The sequence below is a fragment of the Oxyura jamaicensis genome, chromosome 17, assembly GCF_011077185.1.
Source record: "Oxyura jamaicensis isolate SHBP4307 breed ruddy duck chromosome 17, BPBGC_Ojam_1.0, whole genome shotgun sequence".
Taxonomy (NCBI): domain Eukaryota; kingdom Metazoa; phylum Chordata; class Aves; order Anseriformes; family Anatidae; genus Oxyura; species Oxyura jamaicensis.
In genome coordinates, this window is record NC_048909.1 from 1,490,703 (window position 1) to 1,518,702 (window position 28,000).

Here is a 28,000-nt window from a genome sequence, read left to right on the forward strand (position 1 = left end):
GCGGCGGCGGCGGCGGCGGGGCGGCGGCCATGCTGCGGCGGAAGCCGACGCGGCTGGAGCTGAAGCTGGACGACATCGAGGAGTTCGAGGGCGTCCGGAAGGACCTGGAGGTGCGAGCGGGGCCGCGCCGGGGGCGGCCGGCACGGGACGGGCCCGGGTCCCTGATCCCGGGTCCCTGATCCCGGCCCCCGGCCCGCCCTGACGCGGCCCCCCCCCGCCCCGCAGGGCCGCAAGAAGCAGCGGGAGGAGGCGGAGGCGGCGGCCGGCGAGGAGGCGGCGGCGGCGGCGGCGGCGGCGGCCACGGCGCTGGCGCTGGGCACGGAGCACAAGAGCCGCGAGCAGCTCATCAACGACCGCATTGGCTACAAGCCCCAGCCCAAGGCCGGCGGCCGCGCCGCGCACTTCGGCACCTTCGAGTTCTAGCGGCCGGCCCCGAGCCGGGGGCTGCCCGAGGCTCTCCTCAGCGCGCCTGTGAGCGCCCCTCGGCTGCTTTGTGTTAAATAAACGCGTGGTTTTTTATTAGTAGGCCAACAAGGCACGCACGCTGCTGTGGAGGCCGGGCAGGCTGGGCTGGAGGCACCGGGAATGCGGCCCCGGGGTGTCGCGGCCCTCCCCGCGCCCGGCCGGTGGGACCCGCTCCTCGGGGCCCGAAGCTTTCAGCCCCGCTGGGGGACGGGGCAGCGCCTGGCGTCTTATGGTCTTTGAATAAAGGTCCTGGGTGTCGCAAATCTGGGTCCCGGGCAAAGCTTCTCGTAGACGCTGCTCTGTTTTTTTCCTGCAAAGGCCGGGGAGGCAGCCCCCGGTCTGTGAAATGCTGCTCGGCCCAAATTACCCCGTGCCACGGCCGGGCCCCTGGGAGGGCAGCATCTCACTTCTGCTGGGATGATGTTGGCACTAACGTCACACTTCTTGTGTTGTAGGTGTGCCAAATTTCAGGCCAGGCTGGGGAAACGTACAGAGCCTAAAACTTTTCACGCTGTTTGTCAGACTGGAAAGTCACTGTCTGGACTAGCAGTCCTAACACCACGTAGAATTACCAGGGATTGCTCTGCCATTCAGGCATCCTTTGGTTGCAATGGGGAAGAAAAACCAACCCAGAACCTCACTTTTCATGTGTGGATGAAAACAGTCAACAATAATGCTGTGGGTGGGAGACTGCTATTCCCTTCTGTATAGACACCTGCCATGCACCAAGCAGGCTCGTTTTTACAGCTCCCTAAAGTTCGCATCATTTGACTCCCTCTGCACCAGAAAGCAGATATAAGGGGTATCAATTCCACCTTTCTAGCTCAGCTTTCCCCACACTCTGCTAAGTTTAACTGGACTGAAACAACTGGATTACTCACACCAGGAGCTTCTCACATTGCCATTCTAGCAGCTTTGGGGCCTACTGATATGGCAGGGGCAGGCTCAGAGGATGCTGCTCCTTACTCTGCTCCCCAGGCACAGTAGGATGGGCACTTGTCCCCTGCTGCTCACCCGCACTGTCACAGCCAACACAGAAGGGTTGTGCCAGAGAAAAGGGGCTGGGGTAGTCCAGGTCACAGGTTTCTGGCTGCTGGGTCTTTCGCTGGTAAAAGCAGACACTCTTGGAGCTGCTCTCTGAATGTTTCAGTAAAATCTGCTGGCCTTCACCTCAGCTGCAGTCTCTGCCTTGAAGATTGTTTCTAAAGCACACATCCACCACAGTAAAATGCAATCTATTTTATTGGTTAATTATATACAGGAGACTCTTAATAGAACATTAGACAAGTTACCTTCACAAAAAAGCAAGAGTAAAATCAAAAGTGACAGTCCACTGTAAACAAAACTATACATCCTGTTGGATCTGTTGGGACTGGCTCCAGACCAACTGAAAAGGCACTCCAAGAAAAACAACAGAAGCCAGCTGATGAACGCAGCCTGGATACTTTGTGCACTTCTTCCAAGATGATAATGCAGAGGCACAGCGTGTGGAGACTGAACATCAGGGTGCGATCAAAGACAGACACAGGACATCACATTCTAAGCATGCTACATGTGTTGACATATGAATTTAATTTACTCAAGTCTAATAATCATTAGAGTCCTCACCTCCCTCCAAGCACTGCTCGATGCGAGTTTAGTGTTAACATCAGGACAACTTAAATACAGCCAGCATAAAGGCTGGGACTGCAGCAAAAGCAGTCAGCGCAAGTCAGCACCGGGAGGCCGGGTTTTGCTCTTTCCAGGAAGGCAAACAGCAGCCTGGGCCAGGAGCACGGCAGCTGGTGGCAGCTGGAGGACCAGAGGGAGGCTGGGACACGGGGAGGTAGGTGGCTTGTCTGGATTGTCAACATTTAACCAAAGAAAGCATGGCCAGAGCTGGGATTAGATGTCCCTCTCCCAGTTGTGCCTCCCTGCATCAGCAAGCTCAGCAGCACAGAGGGCACAGCTCTGCACTGGGTGCCAAGAGGGCAGAGCTACGGGCAACAGTCCCCACCGCAGACAGCACATTGCCCAAGAGTGCCATCTTCTCTCCTGAGCCCCCTCCTCTTCAGGCCTTCCCTTGTGCACCTCTCCCCAGAGCCCCTGATGTTCACGCTGTGAGGCTGCTGGAAGGCAGCTGGGGCACCTGCTAGGCTTCGGAGATTTCAGCCCAGTTTCCTGCTAAGCCAGTGTCACTTCCCTCTGCGCGCTGGAGAAAGCTGTGCGCACTCTCCTGTACGGGGTGGGCAGGGATGACTTCAAAAACAGAGGTGTTCATCCACCAGGGAGAAACAATTCAAGGGAGGTTACATGTACAGTGATGCAGAACTGAATTTGTATCGTAAAAGCCACAGCAATTGCATGATCCTAAAGTCACCTATCTGATCGTTTCAATCAGAGAATTCACATCTGGTCACTTGAATGTGAAAGGTGGCTAAAAAGCTTCAGTGACAGCAAGATGAGGCCAAGCAGGGGCTTTATTTTAGAGAAAGACATAGCAAGAGGTGTATGAGTTACCTAGTGTCAACACACAAAGCCACTGTACCCTATAATCACACATCCCTGTAACGGCAACAGCTCCAGCTTGTTCACGAGACCAAACGGAGGTGTTGGGAACATCGGCTCTGAAACCCTTCAGGGGTGAGGCCTCTGCAGCGTAAAGCTTTCAAAACACAAACAGCCAACTCCAGCACGTAACTGCTTCATGTTTCTCTGACGAGCACTAAGATGTCCTCGCAGCTCTCCCATAGGGATTGGAAGGGTCTGTCTTCCCCTCCCACAGAGAAACATGACTCTCCAAAGGGCACAGAAGGTCTTTACTTCATGACTGATGCAGAGAGAGGGCATCAGCCTACCTGCGACTTCTGCAGCCTGCTACAGACACAACTCCCTCCAAAGACCTGACTGGGGAAGAGCTTAGCCTGTCTCTCATCAGGAGACTGCCACAATTTTTCCATGAAAATAGCTTTACTTCTTTCACCCAGAAGCAAATTTGTTACTGAAAGAAGCTATTTAGAAGCCTGAGCTTGCTTTTAATTCATCTCCTTCTGCTCTGTATTTGCACTGCCCAAAGAAAACAAGATGACCAAATAAATACCTGGCGTCATCCACAGGAAGGTTGACTTTAGGTGGTGCAATTCAAGATCCGGCAGGACGCCAGGTAGCAGCAGTAACAGGCTTCCTGCTGCCATTCAGAGGGTGAGCTCTGCTGGTGGTAGCATCAGCACAGTGAGGAATCCACACACACAGGAATGGGCTGTGCTCCGTAAGGCATACAGGCCAGAGAAACCTCTTCACACAGATCAGCTTTCCTTACGTAGCTACTCTTAACAGCACGACTAGTAGCATCTTTGGAGGGGAAAAAAACCAACAAACTGCTCCTGAGCGTGCCCTGACACTTTCATCTCGAAAGCACTCCCTGTTCACGTGGCACATCCTAGTCATCAGCCTGAAAGTGCTGTCTTTTTCAGTGGCCTTCTGGAAATCTCACCATCTTCCCTTTCAGCCAGCTACAGGCACGAAGAGAGCATCCTGGGCAGATCAGCTCCAGCTCTGCACCATATCCTAACTGCACAACATTCCCTGCCACAAGGAGCAGTGTCATAAAAGTGCTAAACCAAAACTGCTCCTTGGAAAACCCAAAGTGTTTTCTGCACATCACCCACCCAGGAAGCTCTCCTGTTTTGCCCATGAAATGTGTAAAGCTCATAGCACCAAATGGGAAGTTCTTCACTGCTACATGTATCCACCGCTGGCACTCTCAACTCCTGCACTTCCAAGCTAACAAAGTCACAGCATGATTAAGACAAAGAGGAGTCATTTGCATTAGGAATATTTTTTAAATCAACCCAAACTGCTCCAAATTTCACCTGAGAATTAACTGCTGTAATCCTATCTTTTCTTTCTTCACTTCCCTAAATCTCTCTTTTACAGAAACAAGGTTTTCTTTTTCCATTTCACTCAAGGAACAACCTTTCAGACATATTAGCCTTTAGTGTCAAGAAATCATTTAGCTCTTGCTTCATTTACAGAATTAGTTTTAGTAAGGCAGAAGTCTAGCTCTAGAGCCATCCAACAATCAGTATGGGTTCGTTGGTCTATTTAAAATCTTTTTGCCCCGTGAATACACAATTCTTCTTCTGCATCTACTCCGTACATTTCCATGATTGGGAAGTGAAAGCAGCCAAACTGAAATATTATCACTTGAAGCTGAGTAAAACCGCTGGATGTGTCAGAAGACTAGCAACACTCTGATGGGCTTGGAGGACAGACTCACCTAGACCCCCTGAAGCACTGCGGTCAAGGTACTCTCTTGCCAGGACCTGAGTGTGTCTGATGTGCAGCACCAAGTCTTCCTCAGAGGCTGTCCTATGGAACTCTGCATTAGAAGGTGCCATTGGCCCCAAAAGCCACAATGCCAGGAAGATCTCCTCCCCTGGCATTATGTACATATTAAAAAAAATAATTAAAATAGCCATTCACACATGTAGGCTCCATTGGAAGCTCTGATCTTTACCTACTGTTCATAAAACCTTCAGAGATGTGCATTTACAATTTAATTTAAAAAAAAAAAAAAAAAAGAAAAGAATAACCTCTACATTTCTGTCAGCCAACTAATTTCAATCATGGCATAATCTAAGACTAAAGCAAATCCTAGCCAATGGCTACCACGGGACCCTCAAGAGTCAACCCAGCTGCCAGCCTGCAGCATGGGGGAGCAGCATATTCCAGCTCCTCACATCCCTGCACCCCAGCTAGGAACTTGTGGTGAACTCCAGTTGATTTTCTTTGTGTCTTTTCTTTCAGCTTAGGAATGATCCAGTCTTCATGATGGCTGCATTTTAAGAGAGCAGTGGGATGGAGGGGCTTCTGGGCAGCGTCCAGCGTTAATGGCAGTGCTCAGTGATATCCACAACAACTGCCTTTTTCCAGCTGAAGAAGAAATAGCCCATCCCTGCCCCTGCTGCCACAGCTATGCAGAGGTATCCGTTGTACGTCATGAAGATCAGCATAAGGAAGTAACTGACCACGACTTGAATGATGTGCAGCACTGTCTGCAGGAGGTGAGGGAAGCTCAGCATCTGCTGCCTGACAACACAAAGCCCAAAGAACAGTCAGCATCTGTGAGACACAGATGGGAAAATGCACATTCCTTACAAGAAAACATAGCTCAGGCTGACGAGATGCCAAGGTGGGCATGAAATGGCAGAGGAGATAAAGCAGGCTGGACATAAACTTTTGCATGCATTTGTCATTTAGAACTGTTTTTCCCCACAGAGCTGACTGGCAGTGAATGAAATACGGTACTTGCTGGGAAGACAGAAGTTTTAGATGAGAAATAAAACTAAAGTTTATTTGCACCCCATTAATAAGCAGAACGGCCTTTTTTTTTTCTTTCCTTTTTTTCCTCTGAGAAGAGGTTTTGACTAGCTGTCAACAGGATGATTCTAAGGATTTTGTGTCAGGGTGGCTGGCGATAACACCCAAATTCTGTTTCTGGGAACTCCCCAGATGTGTTCTTTACTGCTTTGGAAAGAAATAACAAAAATAAAAGGTCATCTGCCTCCTTGCTGCTTTCCCTCTTTTGTCCTCCATCCTGAAGGCTGGCCAAGTGATTCAAGTGTCAAGCAGTGCCCAAATCTGCAATAACCATACTTTACAAAGAGTGATACTAACTGCACAAAGTTTATTCTGTCCCAGTTTTTGCCTTTCCCAGGTGCTGAAGAGATTTGTCTTGTAATGAAGCGAGATTCTTACCCAACAGTTTTGTGCGTCTCCATCAGGATAGTGCCATTGGGACCTGGCACTGGCATGGAGTTGTAGCGAATGCTGACTTGGGATTTACGAAGCAGACATTCTCGGGCAATCTTAAGGCCTTCATAAAACATGGCTAGGAAGAAGACAGCCACAAAAGCACCAGCCATTTCTGACAAAAGAGGAAATGTTATTCTATCTGTGAAACACCAGATGTTTGCTTTAAAACAAGTCAGAAGAGACATCGTGTGATTTAACAACGTCACACTGCATGGCCTACAGCAGGGCGCTTGTGCACGCACATACGGATGGTAAATGTCAATTTAACTCACACACCAATGGGGATTTCATACATGAAATGAAACCATCTGTCACTTTATCTAGTAAGACTAGTAAAACTCTGAAACTACATGAACATCCTCCTCTTTCTTTCACCCCACAGATGCCATTTCAAACAGCTTCGCTGTGGCGTGTCTGGATATTTTGGGCATAATAAAAGGTAATACCAGCAATATTCATCAACTGCAAACTTTTTATTTGGAATGGACGAGACAGCATTACTAACCTCCAGGAGTATTGATTGTAAGTCCAGAAAACAGCAATGGCACATTCTCATAGCTGAAGTGGAAAGTCATTGCCTGTCCAAGACATAAAGAACATCGAAATGAGCCTGAGCAGTCCATGCTGAGATGGAGCTCACAAATGATTTATCAAAGGCTGTTGTATTATACCAAGAATTTAGATCATTTCAGTCGGTCACAAGATAGACAAAAAAACCTCTTTAGTTTAACAGACAGAAGCTAGCCGTGGCTGAAGATGCTTCAGTTTCCAACTCTACTCTTTTAGGCAGTGTCCCTAGTCAAAAGGCATTTTCCTTCAAGGTCCCTGCAGAGGAAAAGTGCCTTCTCTTTGCTTTTGGGGCTCGTTTTCTCCTCAGCATCAAGTATCAGTATCAGTCAGGGACTGGGGATGTCTCTATGGAGCTCACCCTTGTCTCCCCATGACTGCTCATGGGTTGGGGTACAGGGCACTTACTTCTCCTCCCCGACCTTGTATGAGCTCACACGGGGAAGGGCTTGTATAGCTGAATCCTCTGGCCCCATCCCGCACTGTGCCAGCAGACTATCGTCTCCCTACAGAACGCCCTAATACGCCATGGGAGGAGAGGCCTCAGTACCTGTACAGTAACTGGTACTATACAGAGAGCGGGACCAGAGCTCCCCCTGGGTGAAAACAAGGGCTTCTGACCTTAGTGTATGCTGTGGGAAGGGAAGACACCAGGGATCCCAGCTCAGTAATGGTCCTGTAATGATCCGTTAAGGTAAGCAACTGACACTTGAAATGGTAATTACACAGAAAGTAACAGACTGGAGAATGTCACTACTTAGCTGTGATATTATATGAAGAGCTTCATGAGGAGCTCTTGAGACCCTTTTCCAGAGATGCCGTCAGCGATGATGCAGGACTGTAAGCTCCACCAGCACTCCTGGTCTCTGTACAGGGCCATGTTCACCAAAGGGAAGGGTTCTCTATTCCTCTCCTCTCCTGCTGTGTTACTGTGTGCAATAGAAGTAGCAGCAGTGCTGCTATTTGGGGCGTATGGCTGCCAGGCAAACTTTAACTGAAGGCTTACAAAATGCATTTCTGAGGGCATCCCCATTTTAGATTGAAATACACTCTCCCCTCCCTTAAAAGCCTAAGCTTTATTTTAATAATCTCAAACTCACTCCAAAAGTATTTAGACAAGGGAGGAAGAGCTGATAAAGACCCTAGAAGAAGGCTACGCACAATGACACAGATCCTACGGTCATCATGGAAACTACAAAGCTTCAGTGATGCCAGCGTGCACAAGCCTGAACTTTCTTAAATCAAAGCCAGCTGGAGCAGCAGGACTCAGGACCAGCCCACCCTTACTGCCAGGGTGGCAAAGAGCCCTGGTAGCAGTTTGCTCCCCAAACGCGTGCCTAAAGGTCAGGAGAAAAAGGGCACAGAGTTTGCTTGCCTGCAGGTCAGCACAACCCACTGCAGTAGCGTGCATTCCTCTCAGTGCCAGTTAGGGTTTTAGCTAACAACCCAGGCAAACCGCATCCACCTCTTTTTCTTGCAGGAAAATGCTCACTTTTAATTTCTGCCTTTAGCTTGCCAGAGCTGCCGCCAGGTTGGCTGCTAGAAAGGTTTTTGCAAGAAAGACCACTTTGCCATAGGATCCCCAGCTCTGGAATACATTTCATGTTGCTTATCACCTCCTACTGCTCTCACCATAGGAGAGCACAGTAGGGCCTGGGTTTAGCTGGACTGTTATGCCTTCTAAAGCTAAGCTGAACTTCCCGTTCTGAAGACCACAGTCTTCACGATGACAAGTAACTCTGAACCACAGACAAGGAAAAACACTCCACTTCATGCTGACTGTGCTACTTACCATCATCATCATCCCAGATCCATGATCATGTCCCGAGGCTGCTGTAGTGTGATGATGGTCAGGATGCATGGTTGGCAACGTGGAGCTGTTCATGTGGGAATCGTGCGACATCCTTGCTACAGAGATGATCAAAAGGGCATGTGGAAAAATGAAACAAAGAGGAAAAATTATATGAAGCGCTCCTCTAAACAGAGGATGGCTTCTCTACTGCTGCTGCAAGAGAAAATACTCTAAGCCACCAAGGTATCGCCTGAGATTAACTGTCTCTGGATAAACGTCTGGAGCATCCTCATGGTCCTGCACTGACCGCAAAGAACACAGAGCAAAGCAAGCAGGAACCTTTAAAGGAGGTGTGTCCCTCTCAGCTTTACATCACTGTGTTGCTGCACCATCCTAAACATTCTTGCCAGAAGGGCAGCATAATGTGATTGAGGTAGCACATGGGGACAAGTGCTCAGCATCAAGGAACATTTCTTATCTGTAAGAGGAAAAAGTCCCTTCTCAATTGCAGTCATGCAAGAGGCAAAAATCTCTCATGCCCCTTTTAAAACTGCATATACTAAAAGATCAGATTACACTATTTCTCTTAATTGACAGTTATGCATTTTATTGGGAACATGTTTGACCAAGAAACAACGTTAGGTGCTACAAGACCTATCGCCAGGCAAAGGTCTTCAATAGCCACAGGCAATCCAATTTCATTTCCATGAGCTTTACTTTGTCACATCTCCCCTCTAATCACATTACACACGATGAGAAAAACATTGAGAAGGCTGCCAGTCTAAATCCCTAATCAGGTTACTGCAAATCAGGTATGGCTGGACATGCTACGTTAAAAACGCACCTCGTGGTTAGATGTGCCCATGGCTTCTGCACTCTGCACCCAGCACAACCTGGGATGGAACCAGAAACAGTTCTTGGTGTGCACTGAAAGTTCACCAGGTGGAAAGAGCACCAGGAGAGAAAACAGGCTGGGAATACCAGTCCATCCCAAAACAACAGGATTCATCAGTGATGATCCAGGCAAAGACAACCCCAGCATAGTCCAGGTGAGATACCACTGAAGATAAGCACTGATGCTGCTGTACTAGATCCTGTCTGGAGTGCTCTGTACCCTCCTGGTCCAGTCCACAAGTAAAAAATAGAGAAATCAAATCAAAGTACAGACACTTTATCTGATTAAATTATTAAAAAAAAAAAAAAGAGAGAGAGAAGGACTTCCTGCTAGATAAATCATCATCAGCGTTTATAACAGAGAAAAGAGCTTAAAACTCTAAAAAACTAAACTACTAAAAAGCTCTAAAAAACTTAACTATTTTAGTTTAAAAAACTGAAATACATTTGGTGTTTGAACAGATAGGTGTGAATATATTTAGATTGGAAATCAGAAGTGAAACTCTAGAAAAGCTCTCCCAGCTGAAAGCAGAAGTAGCAAGCTAACACCCAAACGGCAACCAGCCGGTGGTGGAGCCGCTTCGGTTTGTGACAGTGACCTTACGGCAGGGCTGTGCAGGGACCACTGGTGGCCCGGGACATGACGGTCAGCGTGTCCTTGTGGACATCAGTGACAGGAGGTGGTCTCAGAAGGCTTTGGAGTTAAAGCAGAAGGGCAATGAGAGAAGTTAAAGATTTGTGGGAGATGAGTTAGCAGTGCTGGGGAGGAAAGCAAGAGAAAGAAGGAACACTCCTGGCAAACACTGCAATTAATGAACGTGAGCACCCGTATGCACTGCAGTCAGCTGGTATCAGGCACACCACCAACACACAGCTCAGGTGTTCTCTGCTTCTCCGTGCAGATAAAGGTTGGAGCACACCTCTCACTGCATCAGACTCCTTCACAATAACTTGCTTGAAAATAACTCATAGTATAAGCTACCGGCACCGGCTAAAAGCAGAATGTATTCCCTGCCCAGAGTTCTGGTATTTCGTAGCTATTCCACTTACCTCCCACTCCAACCTGTGCTTAAATACTGAGACCAGAAAAAGAGCTCCAAAAAATGTTCAAGGAAAAAAAAAAAGGAAGAGCCAGAGACTAATGCACGAAGCAGCTCACCTGACACAGACAGGCATTACTGAAGGAAGCCTGCAGAGCAAACAGCGTGATTTTCACAAAGCATAGCTTTAAAGCTCACTGTTTCTGAGAGTAAGTGTTCAAGAGCTAGAACTGAAGTCCCAACATACAAACACTTGGAAAGGAAGCCTCTGCCAGGACACACAAGCTTCAAAATATCTTTTGCAGCAGAGAAGGAAGAGCAGCCAAGGTGGTTTATACCATGGGATCAAAGATAAGCGTGCCGCAAGAGGAATGAAGTAATGTAAGAACCGCCCCTCTCCCCTGGCCAAAATCTCGTCTCCTCCTTTTAGCTGACTGATCCACAGCCTTCACTCTGGCATTCTCACCAGCAACTGCAGCCTCATCTCACCGCTCAGTCGCTTCAGAGCATTACGCTGCCACCAGACTCTGCAGGTCCCAACGCGCTCCACAGAAGCCCCGGCTTTTTACCAGGTCGGAACTCCCTTCGTGGTTGGCTTGGGTCCCATTTTTCACTGATTTACTGCCACCGGTCTTCACAAAGGGTGAAATAGCATATGTCTGCTCTAGGTATTTGCTGTGTATTACCCTTGCAGACAACAAGGCCAGTATGTACAGCAGCTGCATGTGGCTGGGCAGCTGTCGCACGACGCACGGAGCATGCTGGCTGCTCACCTGCGTGGCTCCTTGCCCCCAGTCCCCCGACACCGAGCCTGCCCCCCACCGCAGAACACTGCAAGATGTTCTGTGAGATCCTGAAAAGCAAGGGGGATTAAGTTACTCAAGAGAAAATAGCCAAGACCGACCCTTCAGCCATCTTTCTGTTACTGAAGATAACCAATGTGTGGACGCAACACTGTTTGAAAGTAAATCACTTCCAGTGGAACAACCCGAACAGTAAGTCTCTGAGTTCTACATCTTAGCAGGTCTGTTTACCCTTGTCTCAGGGTAAAAAATGGTATCCAGACAGCGGGAGCAATAGATTCATGGTAATATATCAAGCTGCAAATCTCTGGTTTGCTTTTGCAGACTCCAAGAACCAAACTGACTGACACGAGCTGTGCCTGTCGCGAAAAGAAGATCACCATTTTTAACAAGCTTGGAGCCATACCTAGGAAAAAACAAACACGCCCTGGTTTCTGTTACAGCGAACTCTCTAAATAGGCTTAGCCTTGAACAAACCCGGCGTTTCAGCAGCAGGTATTTTTGTCTGAATGGGTGACTTGATCTCCCAACCGGTGCCTGCTCCACATGTTTGCACAGAGGGAAAGAGAGGCGCTGGGGCACGTTCCTGAGCACGCTCTGGGCAGGGGACCAGGAACAGAGAGCGGCTGCACCAGGCTCCGGCACTCCTCGGTGTTTGCACACCTGAAGACCTCTCGGTGTACCTGCCTCCACGCTGCTGTTACCAGGGATGCGCACATACAAGGATTTTTTTTCCCTCTGCAGTAATCTACCACATAAGAAAACAAATAGGGTGGAACAGGGCAGAGGAATGAGGAAGTTCTTTCTGGGGCTTGATTCTTTCCCTCGAGGTGCTGTCATCCCAGGTCAGAGAAGCCACAGCCTCCATTTCATGACCCCTTAAATTCTTACGGAAAACTGCAAGACCCGGAGCTACGTGCAGCACCTCTCGTGCTTTAAGCTGTCACCTCAGAGCAGGACGGAGCTCAGCACACAGGCAGGCCCTGTCCACACAGAGGTTTGTACCCGCCACTGCAGTGCCGCTGTGGCAGCTCAGCAAACCAGGCTGGTGCCGGGGAATCACAGAAACGCACAGGCAGGAACAGGACCTGGCAACAACAAACCGTTAGCTCAGGTTCAGCACGGGGATTTACTTTCTCCCTCTGCCAACATTTCACCGGCGCCGCCTCAGCTCACGCAGAGGGAAGCTATGGCAGCGGCTCCAGGGCACGCAGAAGGGAAGGAAGACGGGGCGTCTGTGCCAGTGCACAACAGAAAGAGTGGGAAAAGGAGCTGAGCCTGGTGAGAAGCCAAACACGAAGCAGGCTTCTCAAGCAGATCTCAGCCACAAGCCAACTGCCGTTCTAACCTCTACAATAGTTTCTCAATCTCTTGTGGCTCTGCTCTGGAAACAGTTAATCCAGAATCCTGTCAATTCATAGGGAATCGCAGTTTTCTGCAGCAACAGCCTTCCAGACACCCGGGGGAGACACACCTTTTAATACAGAGGACACACAGCAACATACAGGATACACGAACAGGACAGGCTACGGGAAGGGTCTGCCAAGCTCCCAGAAAGCGCTGCACAAGTCAGCTCAGTCTGAAACACGGAGCATGACCAGAGCTTCCTCAGTCACATTCAGAAGGAATGAAGCCACTTTCCAAAGCAGAAGTCTAACAGGATTAATGTCGGAGCCCTACATGAACACCCCTTCCAGCAGCAAACTCTTCCCTTCAAAACAGTGCCCCATCCTTCCCATGCCAGAAAAAGCAAGAAATAAAACCAATTCCCCTGACTTTGCCCAAAAGCCTTAAAATACATCTCTTCAGTTTTCTTATTTGGTCAACAGAGACGGCGCTGGCTGCTGTGGCCCCGCGCAGCATGCCAGCCCTGCCGACCAGGGCTAGCTCCTGCACAGCACCCCCGAGTTTCTGCCCGAGCCCAGCTGCGTGGTTCTTACCTGTCTCCAACAGCGTTTCTGATAGCGAGAACAGGGTCAGGGGGTCCTTCTCTCCTCCTGAACAAGAAGTGAAAAACATCTGGTAAGATTTACTGACAATTAAAATGAAAGCACCCGAGAGAAAGGCAAGGGAAAAAGGTTAAAAACAGCAAGTTGAAAAGGCAAAGATCTCTTGCTTGCACATCACGTACAGCCCAGTCCTGCATGACACAAAGAAACGCTACATACGAAAGACATGAGTCACGGAAAAGGCAACCCAAATTTCAGTGCTCTACTCACGGCAGTCTGGCTGGCAGACTGTCAGAGTTACACTGGCTCTGAGCTCGTGGCCTCAAACCCAATTTTTTTTTTTTTTTTTTTTTCCCTCCCACATGCTGTAAATGGAGGTGGGATGGGAAGCCGAGCGTCTGCACGCGTTCCAGCCGCGGTCACCACCAAGTAGTCTGAGCTAGGCAGCATAGGACCCGTCGGTTTCTTGGCAAACTTGACAACTTTAACTGCTTCCTTCCCAAAGGACTTACTGCTCTTCCTCCAGGATCCCAGGCTTAGCTTCAGAGCTGCTTAAAGGGACAAAGGGACAGCTCAAGGGACAGCCAAATTCCACCTGTTCCTACTACAAGAGCACCCAGCAAGGCCAGCCAGAGCCCTCCTGTGCCACGCTGTATAGGCACACTTTAAAGGTAGCGGGAACAAACAGACTGTTCTTCAGCAATTTACTGCAATGTGCTTTCCAAATACACACCGCTGCTCTCCAAAGCCAAAACTCCCCTCAGAGCTCTCCTAGTCGCAGTTTCAGCAACCCCATGCTGAACTCGGATGCCCAAGGAGGGACTGAGCCACCCCCCCAAGCTGCGTTTGACCCCCATGCCTCCGAACTGCACGCCTCTTTCCCCTTGCACAACTCCAGCAGAATGAGCTCTTACTTGGACATTAAGAATGTAAACGATGTTCACAAGGTCACAGCAAAAATGCGTGGCTTGGCCTGGAGCTGTGTCACTACCTCAGAGTCCCACCCAGGAGCCTTCACCAGTAGTTCAGGGCTTCCTGAAAGCCTGACACGTGAGAAGGGGTCCAGACAAGGAGCAAGGAAGAGAAGGGAACTAGCTTCAAGAGGGGAGCTCCCACGTGAAGGTTAGCTTGCCAGGCTGCCTTAGCTTGGATTTCCCAGGTTCTGTCCAGCACAGAAGCTTGCAGATTGAATCAAGCCAGATCAGCAGAGTCGAGCAGACAGACACACGCTGTGTGACAGAGCGCACCTTCCACCTGTAAGCACCAGGCCCGTGGCTGAGCTGGTGGTGCAGATGGGTTTCATTAGGCTTAGAAGGAAGAAGACAGGCACTGTGGAGGATGTCCAGCTCGAGATACCAGAGGGTGGAGTGCAGGATGGGATGGGCAGGAGAAGAGCTCCACCAGCAGCATGCCGCGTGCAGCCTCAGGAGGAGACGGTGCCTGGGCAGCACGACACGCAGAGGCTGGAAGCCGTCAGCAAGGGCGTGAGCAGGGAGATGAAGCAGACCAGCAGCGCGTGGAGAGCAGTTCTGCAGCAGCTACCAAGCACAAGTGGAAGAATGGGCTTTTACAAATACCCTAGGGGGCTGTTAGATTGCAGCAAGGGGAGAAAGCCACGTGGGAGAACTGATGTTCTGCCATCACCTCCACCAAGGACCCCAGCTGGAAGCACTACAGCACAGCCATGGATGCTGGAGGGGACAGCACAGCACCCAGCACCCCAAAATCACTCCACTGTTCACGAACCGTGCCTGAGACAGGTGGCTTGCCCCGGCTGAGATGGAAGCTTTCTCAGACCACCCCGACAAACTCACTGACTTAGGCAGGATGTGCACGGAGAGCGAAGCAAAGCCTTGTGCCACCCACGGCTGGGGGCAATGATTACGCTCTGCAAGTACAAGCCCCTTCCTCAGTGCCTGGGGGAACTCAGAGGGGGGGCTTAGCAAAGCCCCCGAAGAGCCATGCCAAAAGCACAGTCATTTTGCTGTCTTTATTTTCTCACACTTCATCTGAGCTACAAAGCCCTATCCTTCAGGGCTCCTGGCTGCCACCGTTTGTTTTTTCTTTCCAACTCATAAGTTTCTTCCCCACATTCCACACTTGTACCAATACCTATCTGTCCCTCTCCTTTTAGGGCTGCTCTTTCCCCAAGAGACAGAGGCTGCACCCTCCCGATGAAGCCGTCACGTTACTGTCCTGCACATCACAAAAACGAGCGGTCCAGGACTGGAGCACGGACTCCCGCTGGGATCCTGGCTCACGCGGGCTTCCTGGAGTTGCAAATCAGTTGGCAGCTCAGAGCAGCTATATACATCAGTCAACTTTTAATTAAAATTACGATTAGCCGAAGCTGATGAAGTATCAGCGTTGGTCGCCTGTACTGAACCAAAGCAAGACCCACACATACAGCTAAGGTAAAAACGGACTGCCTTCCCCCAGCATGATCCCTGTTACCGAAGGAGGGGCCAGAGCTCTTCCTCTTAACATGGCCCCAGCCACGTCCCTCTGAGGGAGTTTATTTTCATAGCAAACTTGTCTGATCACCTTCTGTTAGAGACCCTGCTTGATCTGCCTCCCTGCAAGGGGAAGGTCAGTCCTAAGCTCTCAGCTTATGCAGACTCCCCAGGAAATCTCTAAATCTTTGAACAGAACAAAAAAATGATCTGAGGACAAGCTGTTCTGTACAGCACAACGCACCGAACCCTGAACAAAGCAGAGTATCAGTCCGCCCATGTCACTACTAATGGGCCCAGTGAAGTGGAAGGCAGCAGAAACAATCCTGCACAGCAAAAACACTGACTGTAAAACCCACAACAGTGCAGGAAAGGCTAAGAAATGCTAGCCAGGGATCTGTACAGACAGAGAAAATAACGTTGAGTTAGGCAGCCTGCGCAACAGAGGGACTCTTCTCAGGCACACCAAAAGTGCAAGAGATAGAAAAGCAATAAATGGTGGACAAGCACAGGCAGCACGGCAGAACTGAGGAGTCCTTGCCAACCTTCTCCTGGCTGCAACCTCACTTCTGCTACCCAAGTCTGCCGGTTACAGCCCCGTTCACGCACACCTCGCATCAGGACCAGCAGTGGTCCTCTGGTGCCTCACAGCGGGCCCCAAACCCCACCAGGCTGAAGTTCTGCTGGCGCTGGCCACCTCTCAGCCCCATCAGCAGAGCAGGTAAGCTTCCTTCCACTAAGACCACAGCCACGTTTAGCACTAATGCCGTCACTCCTTGCTTTGTGCCTTCTTCTCAGAAATCTGGGTCAGCAATGCAGGGGGGCGCATCAGCACAGGGATCAGCAGGAACTCCCCGCACCTACAGGAGAATCCGGGACATGCTCTCGCACGGACTGACCTGCATTGAGGTTTCTGTTGAACGCAGAACTGCAGTCTTAGAGAACTCTCCATGCCTCCAACTGCTGGCCCCAACCTGGGCGTCACCACCTCCACCTGCTCCCCGCCGCCCCGCTCTTTGTGGGACCCCAGGGAAGATCACCGCCTCTTCAGCACCGCAGCTCCCTGTGGTCCCCTGCGCCGTGCTACACGTGAAAACATTTCTGAAGGTGTGCGACAGGCTTTGGCACTCGGGAGACAGCAGTGGGTACTCCTGCCTGGACCACAGTCATGCAGCTGAAAATAGAGCATTGGCCTGGCACTGAGAAATGCAAAACCCAAGGAAGGGCATGACACCGGGTGAGCCGCTGGAACTGCCCTTGGCAGCTCCTGCAAACACCACAAGATGCAGGCCTGCAAAACACGGCACAGTACTTGCCTTGTCTACAGGTGCTGGTTTTGCAGACACCGCTGAGCACACATCTGCCACAAAAGGCTGGCTCGAGGGAGCTATTTTTGGGTGATGGACAGATGCTGAAACCATCACGGTGCTGCCGGTGGTTGGCGAGCTGGGCACACACACATGCACGGCTCTTACCCAGACAAAGGACAGCCAGGCAGGAGGCAGTGACAAGTTTTGGAGAAAAAGATGATAGAAACAGTATAAACTGAAGTATTCCAGTAAACCAGCAATAACCTTCTGCCTTCCTGATAAAGCACGAGTACTTTAAACCTGAGTGATCCCAAATTAACATGGAGTCCCTGGTGGGACAGTTTAAAGGGTCTGAGCACATCCCAGCCTTGGCCTTCTTTGGCAACCCCAGCCAGCGGGACTGTTATAAGCTGAGTGAACCAGAAGTGCAGCTCAGGAAACAAAGCCCGGCCGCCTTGGCCCGGAGCCGCTCACCCACTGACCAGAAGCTGAGGCCAGGAACAGAGCTGTCAGCAGCGCCTTGTTTTTTCACTGCTACCACACGCCAACAACAATCTCAGTCGGCATTCAGAAAAGGGGAGATGCTGCACCAGCGGGCGGCGACTCGGTGACAAAGGTGGTCAGATTTAAAGGCAGCCAGAATCTCTTCAGTAGTTCAAAGGCTGCCTGCTCACCTGTGAGGGCGCCGAGCCTTCCCCTTCCCTCACAGTACCGCTCCAGCCCCAGCAGAGCCGCAGCACCTCCGGCCAGCCCAAAGCGAGGTGCAGGTGCCGTTGGGTGCCAGCAGAGCTCTCACACCCCTCCCGAGCAGCTTCTTCCCTTCTGTATGTAGCACTGACCCACGCCCGTTTCCATTTCTCTATTTCTTCCATCACCGACCTTTCATGTTCTGCATTTGCTCCGCATTGTTTATTCCTCTCCTTTTTGCCAAGCTGCACGGGGCAGTCATCCTCCTTTTCTGGTCCCCAAGAGCAGAGAGGTGCCCAGGAGAACAGCAGGAACATGCCCCCAAGAGCAGAGACGTGCCTGAGACCGAGGCACCTCACAGACACAGGGCCTGGGGAGTCAGCGCCAGCCCCACAGCTCCCGGAGCAGGGCAACCGCCTTACCAGGGCTGTCTCGCTCATCTGGGTGTGCCACGGGATGACAAGTGCCAAAAACCGACAGGATGCTACGCTCCCATTCCTTCATAAAGCTGCCAGGCTAAAGGGCTCCTCCACCACGAGGGCTCCTCCACCAGGGCTCCTTACAGCCAGCACCAACGCAGAGCCAGTACCAACAAGTTTCCATCAAAGGCCGTTCCCAGGAGGCATCTGCGAAAGAACCTCTTCAGCACTCCCTGTGCATGCCGAAGACTTCTGAAGCAATTATCCCCAGACTGCAATCTGGCAGGGCACTTTATCACAGCTCCATCTCTCCTCAGATCATCAAGGGTATGAACCAGCAGCGCAGGAACACGTCCCCATCTCACACAACGCCCAGCACCCAGGGAACAGAAACCTGGAGGCCTCCCCCCGCCCCAGGGACCGAGCTGTATTTAAGCAGAGATAAGGCAGAGAGGTTAAATCCCAGTGGTTTAACAGGCCTCGGTGGGATGCCAGCATAGCTGAGCTCATTCTCCCTGGGATGTAGGACCCTTCTGCTAGAAACTTCTCGGTGCTTGCTGTCAGCCAAGCGGCCCAGCCCTGCTTCTGCCAGCGGAGGGCAACAAGACGGCAGCGGGGAGGAAGAAAGAAGAGAGGTGCCACATGACCCACACTTCCCAACGTTACACAACTCCTTGAATAAATAGACACTTCCTTATCCTCGGCAGCGGTTTCTGCAGAGATGTTACACAACCGAGCATGGGAATGGTGAGCAGTGAGATGTGATCTGCGCGGCTTGAGAGCCGGACACATCCTGCTGCTTCGCCCCGTGCTGAGGGACTGAAGCGGGGCCCGAGCCTCGCGATACACTTCCAACACTTTTTAATCTAAAAAAATACAATCTGTATTTGAAACCTTATTCTGACAGAGATATTAGATAACTTCTGCTTCCTTAGAAAACCCAGCTCTGAAGAAGTTGACATTCAACCCCTCTTCCTGTTTTATATGTCCTAATCAAGGACAGCTTCTAGCATGGATTCTTCTATTTACAAGAGACTTTTTAAATTTAATGATGGCAAAACTCACATATGAAAAAATAAATAATAAAAAAACCTTCTGTGTACAACTTTCTCCATTGTGTTCACTAATTTAGCAATCAGATTCCTGCAGGTTCATGCCACCTGCAGCACCGGTATGTATGAAAACGAGAGAGCTTGCCTCACACTAAAAGGGTGTCCCTGCCCAGAGGGTAAGGAATTTTATCATTGTTTGTGACCATTCAGTGGCCACACGCGGATGCAATCAATCCCTAATGAACACCGGACAAGATACTGCTTGCAAGCTGATATCTGAAGCATTGCTCCATGGTTTGCTGAAGTGGGAATACACACACCAGTATAAACACCATTAGCAGCTCTGACCAGACCCAGCTAAAATGGTGCCTTCTAGTCTTAAACCCTGTACAATTGTAAAATAATCTCAGGAGACACACAATGAAACTAGGAGCCAGCAAGCACATTCTCAAGTAAGCAAGCAAAATTTTCTGCAGTTGCAAAAATGCCGTGTGACTCAACGTGCCCTAAAAGTGCATTAGCTGCCCTTTAATACAGGTGAAAGATTACAGATGTTATCTAGCGAGATCATAAATACCTTTGTCTCATGCAGACAGAACTAATGCACAAGGTAATAAAATGAATAGCATCATAAAAGGAAGCCAAAAGTCCATCAACACAATTGAGAAGATTCGCGGATCTTCCTCTACTTGACCTTACTGTTCCTGATGACACATTGGGAGTGCTTGTGGTTGAAATTTTTCGTCACAGAACTGCTGAGGTCTAGAAGACCTCCTGAGATCATCTCATCTACCCTCCCTGCTCAGCTAGAGCAGCTTGCCTGGTCAGCACCTCATCACCACCTAGGCACTGCAGCTACGTGTGTAGTTCAATGCCCTGTACGTGCCAAGGACTTTGCAGTTCTCACAGAGATGGTGAGGAGCTGCTGCATGCTCTGGAGAGCAAAGGCTCTCCGACTGATGGACATGGATCCAGATCAGTAGTCTAACTGAAAAGCTCCTGTCCTTAAACATTTCATCCTGGGAATCCTTCGGCAGAAAAATCTTCCCTCCAGTCAACTCAGGCCATGTCTAAGGCACTGCAGAGGGAATAAAGACACTTTTAAGTGAACGGATCAGCTGACAACAACTTAGCCATAGACACAAACCTGCGCCCACGGAAGATAGGCTTGGCTTTCCCCTTTGGATATTTTTCACCATCACAGCCAGTCTTAGCCCAGAAAGAGCCAGCAGCCATACAAGTCCTAAATTGGCTTTCGGGCTGTTTTGAGAATCTGGACAAGAAGAAAAGCACCCTCCAGAAGTGCTCGTTAATCCAGTTTTGGGAATCCACTCCACACATATGATAGGAGATATACCCATGTGAGCAATTCACACTCGTTTTTCCATCTCCAGTACAGCCACACACTCATCGCAGGGCAACACCTCCACTGAGCATTGCCTTCTACCACATGTGAAAGCTTCCTTGAATAAAAATCCCAGGAGCACATTTCGCTCTAATTTCTCCTCCCTTTCTTCTCGTACTTCAAGGACTGTTTGCCTACAGTTGCTCCTCAGGTGCGTGTCCGTGTGCAGACGCAGCATTTTGAGGCGGCCGCTCAGCCTCCCCTGGAGCTGTCGTGCTGCAGCCTGTGCCAGACCTTGCCGCAACAGCCACACATGGTTGATGTCAGCTCACCCGAGAACACTCCTGGGTTTCCAAGTCCTGGTCTGGCATGTCAGGGTCACCTTCTAAACGCAGGCTTTTCACTAAACAACTAATAGTTTGCAAAACAGACTTCTAGAAAAATATTTTCCCTGCTTACAGAAGTTTTCCCTGCTTACAGAAGTGCAACCCATGCCTGCTTATTTCACTGTGTCACCATCTTTGACTCTGCCTCCAAACAAAAGCTCGCTCTACCAGAGCCGAGGAACAAATTATTTGGGGCTTCAATTGTCCAAAACACTGGTTTGTTTTGAGAAGCCTGAAGCTGGTTTTCAGTAAAATGCAAGGTGGAATATACATCACCATCAGCAAAATCCATGCTACTATGCTTTTAATTAAGCCCAGGATGTTGATCTCTGGCTCGGCAGATGGTTAAGAGCAAAATATACATCTCCAGAGGCACTTTCCTACTCTTGCTCTCTCATCTCAGGTAAAAGCCAGAAGATGGAACATTTGACACACAAACAGCCACGCCAATCCTTGTAAGAGGAGAACAGATTCATAGCCCTAGTCCACAGAACAGAGCACCTCTACATTTTCACTTCAGGAGATGCAAAAATACAACCCCACCTTCACCCTTTGACACCTCAACCAGGGAGATCTCCTGAGATATCAAGAAACAGGAAAGGGCCGTCAAACCCATGCTCTGTGAAGGGACTTGCCTTTGGAAGAGTCTGGTAGTCTTGGTCTCATGACACTCTTCTGACATGATTACCTCAAGGGTGTAGAAAGCTAGAAGTAAGAGCGATCAACAGATTTTTGATCCTAGCTCTGAGTGACAATAAACCACCCTGGGAATAAGCCTTAACACCGCCTTTTTCATCTAGCTCTCAAATCCTTGGGCTGCCACAGAGCTGCTAATCCAAAGTAGAAATGATTCAGAGCTTTAAAAAGACAGAATCTGAGTACTTACTACTCGAGAGACAGATTTTCCATCAACTGCCTCCAGGAGAGCAGCCTTCTCCAAATGGGCTACAATCCTGAGACGGATCAAAGTTTCCAAACTTTCAGATAATGCTGACAAGCAGAATGCATATCATTATCTATAAAAAGGCTAATCATTAACTACTGCTCGGATTTAACTATGATCACTTTTACTCTGCTTTAAACCTGTTTATTGCCTGACCCATGGCCAATTTCAAGCCAGACCTATTACTTACAATCTGGTCAGCGGGGAATTCAGCTTGTCCTAGGTAGGCAAAACCAGGGATAAAGGCTGAAGCAGGAGGGATCTGGGCTACATTCTACTCTGGGTGAAACCATCTCTCACAAAATATTGACAATCCCTATTGTTACAGCCAAAGATTTCATATGACCCAAGATAAATATTTACTGCTCGGCCTATGCAGCCCACAGAAGGCAGAAGTCAATCACGTCAGGACCAGATGAAGGGCCGGGATGCTCACAGAAAGCTCCACGATAGCTCAAGTAACTCCTGAGTTTTCCTCACAAGACCTTGGCAAAAATGCACCGAGATTTTAGAACTCTGCCCTTCTAAGACTGACTAAATGTGTTGTAGAGATGATTTTCCAACACACTGCACAAAACATGTTTCAGATTTTAATTTGTCAGAGAAATTAGTGCTTTGCATGCTTTTGGATATTGGAACAGAACAAGCTTAGGTTCATTTAGTAGCTATTCCACAAAGAAGAAATGTGAAGTTTTCAGAAGTATAGGTCAGTTTTTAGGGGTTTAGACGGGTGGCAAAAGATGACAATGAGGCAGATATACGATAAAATGTGCAGAAAGTCTCCAATGACATGTCCTAGTCAAATACTGCCTCTCTGACCTCTCTGATTAGTAGTAACTGGCATCAGTAATGGCGATGAAAGAATAAACGTGACAAAGAAGAAAAAGCTCAAGAAGCTCTACTGGGCTCTGCAACACAAATGCCTGTATTGTATGCACAGTGGTTTCAAGAGCTGCATGAAAAGGAATCAGCTGGCAAGCAGTGCACATGATCCTACAATCGTGATGCACTGGAAAGTTTTACTTAATTCAGCAAACTAAGGAAAGTCGTATGGCTGCCAAAAGGTGTTTTTAAGCTATTTTGTATTCTGTCCGTTTTGCTTCTCCACTAAGAAAGAGTATCAGTCTTTATTATGTGCCGAGCAGGGTATTTTATAACTAAGGACACTACTCCATGTTTATGCTCTGTATGAAGAAGAATGCTGCACAGAAATGGCTTTACTAGTACAACCAAACACACAGCAGGAACACGAGGAACTCTTTCCTTTTAATTGTGTAGGCTTCAATTTGACAGTTTCTATAGCTTATTTTTCTGGCCTCCTTCAGTCTCGCCTGACATCACCCTAAACATTAAGGTTCAGTACTTCCTTGTGAGATAATGTCTTATCCCGAGTTCACGATGGCCACCAAAGCTAATGGTAACCTGATTTGTATAAAGCTCTCCTGGCAGAGAACCTGGAAATCATGACTCAGTCTCATCAAGCCCATTAGACCAGGAGCTCAGATAAACGTGGGAGCCATAAAAGAGGCAACCAAGAGAACCAGACCAATGCTCTGAGTTGCATTTCGCTTCCATAATATTCCATGGCTGGGCGTGTTCCTTGGGAGCTTGAGCTGCTACTTCCCTTATCACTTTGATGTCCAAAGGTTGACTTACCATATCGGAAACACGCCGGGTATCTTGCTGCCCTCCCACGGAGCACTGCACTGACAGCAGCCGCTGCTGTCACGTCCTGAGGACTGAAGGAGAATGAGCTGGGATCGCCTGCCTGCGGGGAGCGTTGCCTTTGAGCCTGCTCCATTTGTTAGTGTTTTTCTTTCCCAAGTAAAGGATGCAAGCTGGAAAACGCAGGCAAGCTGTGACAATACGTTGTCAAATCTCTATAGCACAAAGCCTTTCAGAGCAGGAAAAGTTAACTGAGGTAGTAACTGATTAATCAGATGCCTGGCTCTCAGCACTGACTCTGTCCAGACACAACATGGAGAAACCCAGCTGGGAGCTGCGAGGAACTGTCGGGCTGCACCGTGCACTGAGGCCAGGCACTCAAGACACCAAGACCACAAAGGGCTGCTCAGCTACCCCACAGAGAGTGTGTTCAGTGTCTGAAGGAAATCAGACAAGAAGCAGGCCGGGTCACAGGGACAAGCATCTCCTCCAGCAGCCTGAAGCCATTCGCCATGAGGTTCTGCTTTTCGAACAGCTTCAAGCACAAAGCAGCAGGCTAGCCAGCAGACTACCAAGCATCAGCTTGTAAGATAAGGAAGTGCACTGCATCTTGGAGGTGGTCTGAAAGTACCTAATCCTACAAATCCAAGTCTAATTAAATTACCTATAACAAAGAAAAGCCTGTAAGTCTACGTGTTCGCACACCTTCCGCCAAGAGGAGACACATTAAGTCTTCAAAAAAGAAAAAAGCTAAGACTGTCAAGCTTTCTCTTTGGCAAGTTAGCCAAAAGATCAGCTCAACATATCAAAAAGCTCATTTTCCAAGCTCATGCTCCTTGAGCACAGGAATGAGATTTGAATCTTTGATCCCTACTGAGCATGCATGGGAAAAGACGGCTTTGTGAAGTGAAGCAGCTCCCTGAAGTCACAGGAGAGAACTTGGTGCTCTCACTGTTCGCTGTACAACAGCTGTATCCTCTTCCCGGCATTCTCCCAGCTTCTCAGGCCTGGTATCGGGATGTGCTAAGCATCCACTCAGAACAGAAGAAGCTCTCTCACTTGCAACATTTTGGTCTGTCACCCAGAAATACCACGGTCTGCTACATTGATTTACACCAACATTAGAGCGAACGGATTGTATGCACGTAGACCTTTTTTAATCGGATAATAAATGGCTTCCACACCTGTGGTAAAACAATGACTGTGGGATTTGGTAATTCTATATGTGCACAGTGAAAGAGCAAAAAAAAATTAGATTTAAATTTTAAATATTTTTTCATATCAGCAATTGTTCCAGCTAGCAATCAGTTGCTCAGATGGAAAGGACTCCTGCAGATATGAACTGGTGAGAGAGAGGGAGGAAAAGACATCTCGTGAAATCCTTGCTGAGAAGATGGCAGCCACGACTGGGGCAACAGAGAAGGAAAGACATAAGAAGATATTTTATCACAGCCTCCCCCATCCAGGTTGGCTTCTAGACCAGAAAAGTTAAGTTCCAGGACCAAAAAATGAAAGGTTTTAGAAGGAGAATTTGTAGTGCAACAAAACAAGAGTTTAATTTGTCTGCAATAACTAGTTCCATTATTCTCTGCATTAGCAGATTCCGGCTTTCAGCTGAAGAAAAGGTTAATGAAAAAGTCATTGGTCTCGAGTCCCCTGGGACTTGACTGGGAATATTTCCAGAAACTAGGATCGAAACAACAGGCAATAGTACTCTATTAACTAAGATTCAATTTTCTTGAAAAAACAAACAAACAACAAAAAAACATTAACTAGACTGAGTCTTTTTCATCCTTCCCTAAGAAAAAGTGCCAAGACTCCCAGCAATTTCCTGGCAGATTCCTGGAGAAGTTCACGCTGGCAGTCTGCTTCAGCTAAATTCACAAAATTCTGAGGCAGATTACTGCTAACTTTCAGGGTGACCTTCAGTCAAGTGTGGAGAAGGCAGGTCTCAGAGACATGAAATTTTCCTGCTGGGCAGAGGAGTCGTTACAGCAAATACAGAAGCCAAAAAGGAAAGGAGAAAATACTATGTTTTACTTCAAATAAATAAAAAAAAAGTCTTCCCTCTGACCTAACGTCTGACTGTAAAACAAGATCGCTGAAAGGAAGCTCCTTAGGGCACTGAGTAAAGACCTACTGTGCGAATACGGCAGGTCTTCTCATTTATTTGTACGAGAAGGCTGTTAAAGATTAGTATCGTCAGTGCCTTCCCTTCTCGAGCGTGAAACTCTCATCCAGGGATAGGGTGTCTCATCCAAAACTTGGAAGTTGCTCTGTAGAAGTGGGAATGAGAGAAGAATCCTCCCAAACCTTTTTTTGGGAAGGGAAGGGAGGGGAGGGGAGGGGAGCGGAACCTTCTAACTGTCAGGGACCACACCTTTAAAACAAAAAAGCACACATGTAGAAGTGACCTGAAAAGCTTACTCAATTCTTCATCTTTACCATAGCCTGGAGAAATTATTGTAATTATCCACCTATCTCAAAAGCTGCCCTAGATTAGAAATCCAATAGGAAATAAAAATGATTCTCTGTAACATCCAACAACTGGCAAAATCTCAGTAGAAAACAGCTGTATAAAATTTAGCAGTTCGTAAGACCAAGTTGTGTGGGAGTGTACAGCCCCTCTGGGAATACTATTCTTTTCTATCCTTTTTCTTTTTTTTTTTGGGGGGGAAGCAGGGAATGAAGTACAAAATGCATAGTGCAGATTTCAATCTACGTAACAGAAAGCTTCACTTTAATTTTGTACCATGCAGCACAGCAGCCACAGCTGGCTTCACCAAGGTATTCACGCTGCTCTGAAGCCAACACGCATTTAAACGCTAATATTTACACATAATTTTCAGTGCCCCACGTTTTAAGGAAGGCTGAGGAAAAGTAACACATAATCCAAACCTTGCAGAAAGTCTCAGGAAACGTTACATCAGAAGGAATAAGAATTGGAGCAATTAAATCTTAACTTAGCCCATACTGTTACTCATAATAAAAACTGCAGAAGCTTTACTTACTTCAGGCTCAAGCAGAGGCAAGTGAAGATCAAACAGATTAAAAGAAACTAATAAATACTTGGGAAGAGAGTTTAATCCACCCTTGCACAAAATACCACACTAGTAAGCATTCTGAAGCTTGGTATTTGAACATGGACAGGAAAATTTGGTCTACGATTGTGAACTCGTGTGCAGCCACAAACCCGCTGCAAGCTCATTTGCTGAAGAGGGCGATGAACAAAGCTTAAATTAAAAAAAAATGACAAGTGGTTAAGGATAGGCTTGGAAATGAGGCTTGCCTTAGTGCTGCAGTATGCATTTCTACCAGAGACTTTCCCCCGCTTCACTGAAATTAAGACTCTGCCGAATCCCAGGTTGGGAAAGCACGCTGGATTCTCAGCTCAGGGGTTGTTCGTCGGAGAGCAACCCTGGATCGTACCAGAACTGTTATGTTTCACCTTCCTAAGTCTTCCTGATATCTAAATTAAACCCTGTACTAAAAAAAAAAAAAAAAGGAAGACAAAAATGTTGGATACACGTAAGTATTTTCAACAGGACTTCTAACACCGGTGTTCTTACGCCACTTGAAAATTAAATGCTAGTGCATCACTAGGCCTTATCCATACAGCTCTTCACTGTTTAAAAAATACATCCTGACTGCAAACCTGACAGAAACAAAGGAGGCAAAGCACCAAATCCTCCTTGCACTTCAGAAACACGGGGAGCCCATCCACTGGCCATGTCCCGACAGGAGTGATCCGCTTCTATCAGCAATTAACACTCAACTATTTATGAGGTATCCATCACGCGTGTGTTTTTTAAATAGCAGCGTGGAGTTTGTCCCTTTGCAGGTCTCACTGTAAAACCACCACCAGGTTCTGCAAGGAGAAGGCCATTCCGTGCTCCCGCGGGTCTTCCTTGAAGTGCCCGCCGCCCCCCGGCCCCGCACTCCCACCCCGCTGGGATCTGCTTTGGGACAGCTTTGGGGTTTCTGGCGTTGGGGGACCCGGCGACCTCCTCCCCTCAACCCCCGGCGCCCCCCGAGCGGCTCCGGCAGCCGCGGGGCCCCCGGGGCCGCCGTGCCCGGCCTGTGAGCACCGCCTGGGCTCGGTGCCCGCTGCAGGGCCCGGTTCGGGCGGCTCCAGCGGGGCCGGGCGGCTCCGAGACCCGGCACCCGCCGCGGGGGCACCAAGAGCCCCACCGGCCACCTCCACCCACCCGTACCGCTCCCGTACCGCCCCCACCGGGACCCCCCGGACCCCGACCGAACCCCCCACGGCCGGGGGCACCGCCCCCCCCCCCCCCCTCCCGCCTCCCTGAGGGGAGCTGAGGGGAGCTGGGGGGTTGGGGGGGGTGCGCGCGGCCCCCGTCACTCACCGCGCGACCGCCACGAGGACGCGGCTGCCTCGCCTCGCCCCGCCCCCTGCCCGGACGCGTCCGCTAA

At 49.1% G+C, this 28,000-nt stretch overlaps 2 protein-coding genes across 9 annotated transcripts; one reads left to right on the plus strand and one right to left on the minus strand.

The window, feature by feature from the left end:
• The first annotated feature begins 6 nt into the window (after nt 1–6).
• CDC26 (cell division cycle 26) lies at nt 7–534 on the plus strand. Its single transcript, XM_035341628.1, has 2 exons — nt 7–110; nt 226–534. Exons 1-2 carry the CDS (start codon nt 30–32, stop codon nt 421–423), a joined length of 279 nt encoding a protein of 92 aa, XP_035197519.1. The 5' UTR covers nt 7–29; the 3' UTR covers nt 424–534.
• Nucleotides 535–1,689: 1,155 nt separating this feature from the next.
• SLC31A1 (solute carrier family 31 member 1) lies at nt 1,690–28,000 on the minus strand. Of its 8 annotated transcripts, none has more exons than XM_035341611.1 (7): nt 27,934–27,982; nt 21,845–21,911; nt 13,299–13,354; nt 8,621–8,742; nt 6,767–6,839; nt 6,205–6,373; nt 1,690–5,535 (listed from the first exon to the last, which is right to left on the minus strand). In XM_035341611.1, the coding sequence occupies exons 4-7, from the start codon at nt 8,729–8,731 to the stop codon at nt 5,334–5,336; spliced, it is 555 nt and encodes a 184-aa protein (XP_035197502.1). In that variant the 5' UTR covers nt 8,732–8,742; nt 13,299–13,354; nt 21,845–21,911; nt 27,934–27,982; the 3' UTR covers nt 1,690–5,333. The 8 variants fall into 8 exon arrangements, with proteins under 8 accessions (XP_035197502.1, XP_035197505.1, XP_035197503.1 ...); XM_035341614.1 differs by having other exon boundaries at nt 8,621–8,736; nt 13,298–13,354; XM_035341612.1 differs by lacking the exon at nt 21,845–21,911 and having other exon boundaries at nt 27,934–28,000.

Bases quoted from the DNA above. Each gene is read 5' to 3' on its own strand.
- CDC26 (XM_035341628.1), top strand. From the start codon at position 30: ATGCTGCGGCGGAAGCCGACGCGGCTGGAGCTGAAGCTGGACGACATC. The intron at 111-225 runs GTGCGAGCGGGG...CCCGCCCCGCAG, and splicing joins GCGTCCGGAAGGACCTGGAG to GGCCGCAAGAAGCAGCGGGA.
- SLC31A1 (XM_035341612.1), bottom strand. From the start codon at position 8,731: ATGTCGCACGATTCCCACATGAACAGCTCCACGTTGCCAACCATGCAT. The intron at 6,840-8,620 runs GTAAGTAGCACA...TGTCTTGGACAG, and splicing joins GATCTGGGATGATGATGATG to GCAATGACTTTCCACTTCAG. The intron at 5,536-6,204 runs GTAAGAATCTCG...TTGTGTTGTCAG, and splicing joins GAGACGCACAAAACTGTTGG to GCAGCAGATGCTGAGCTTCC.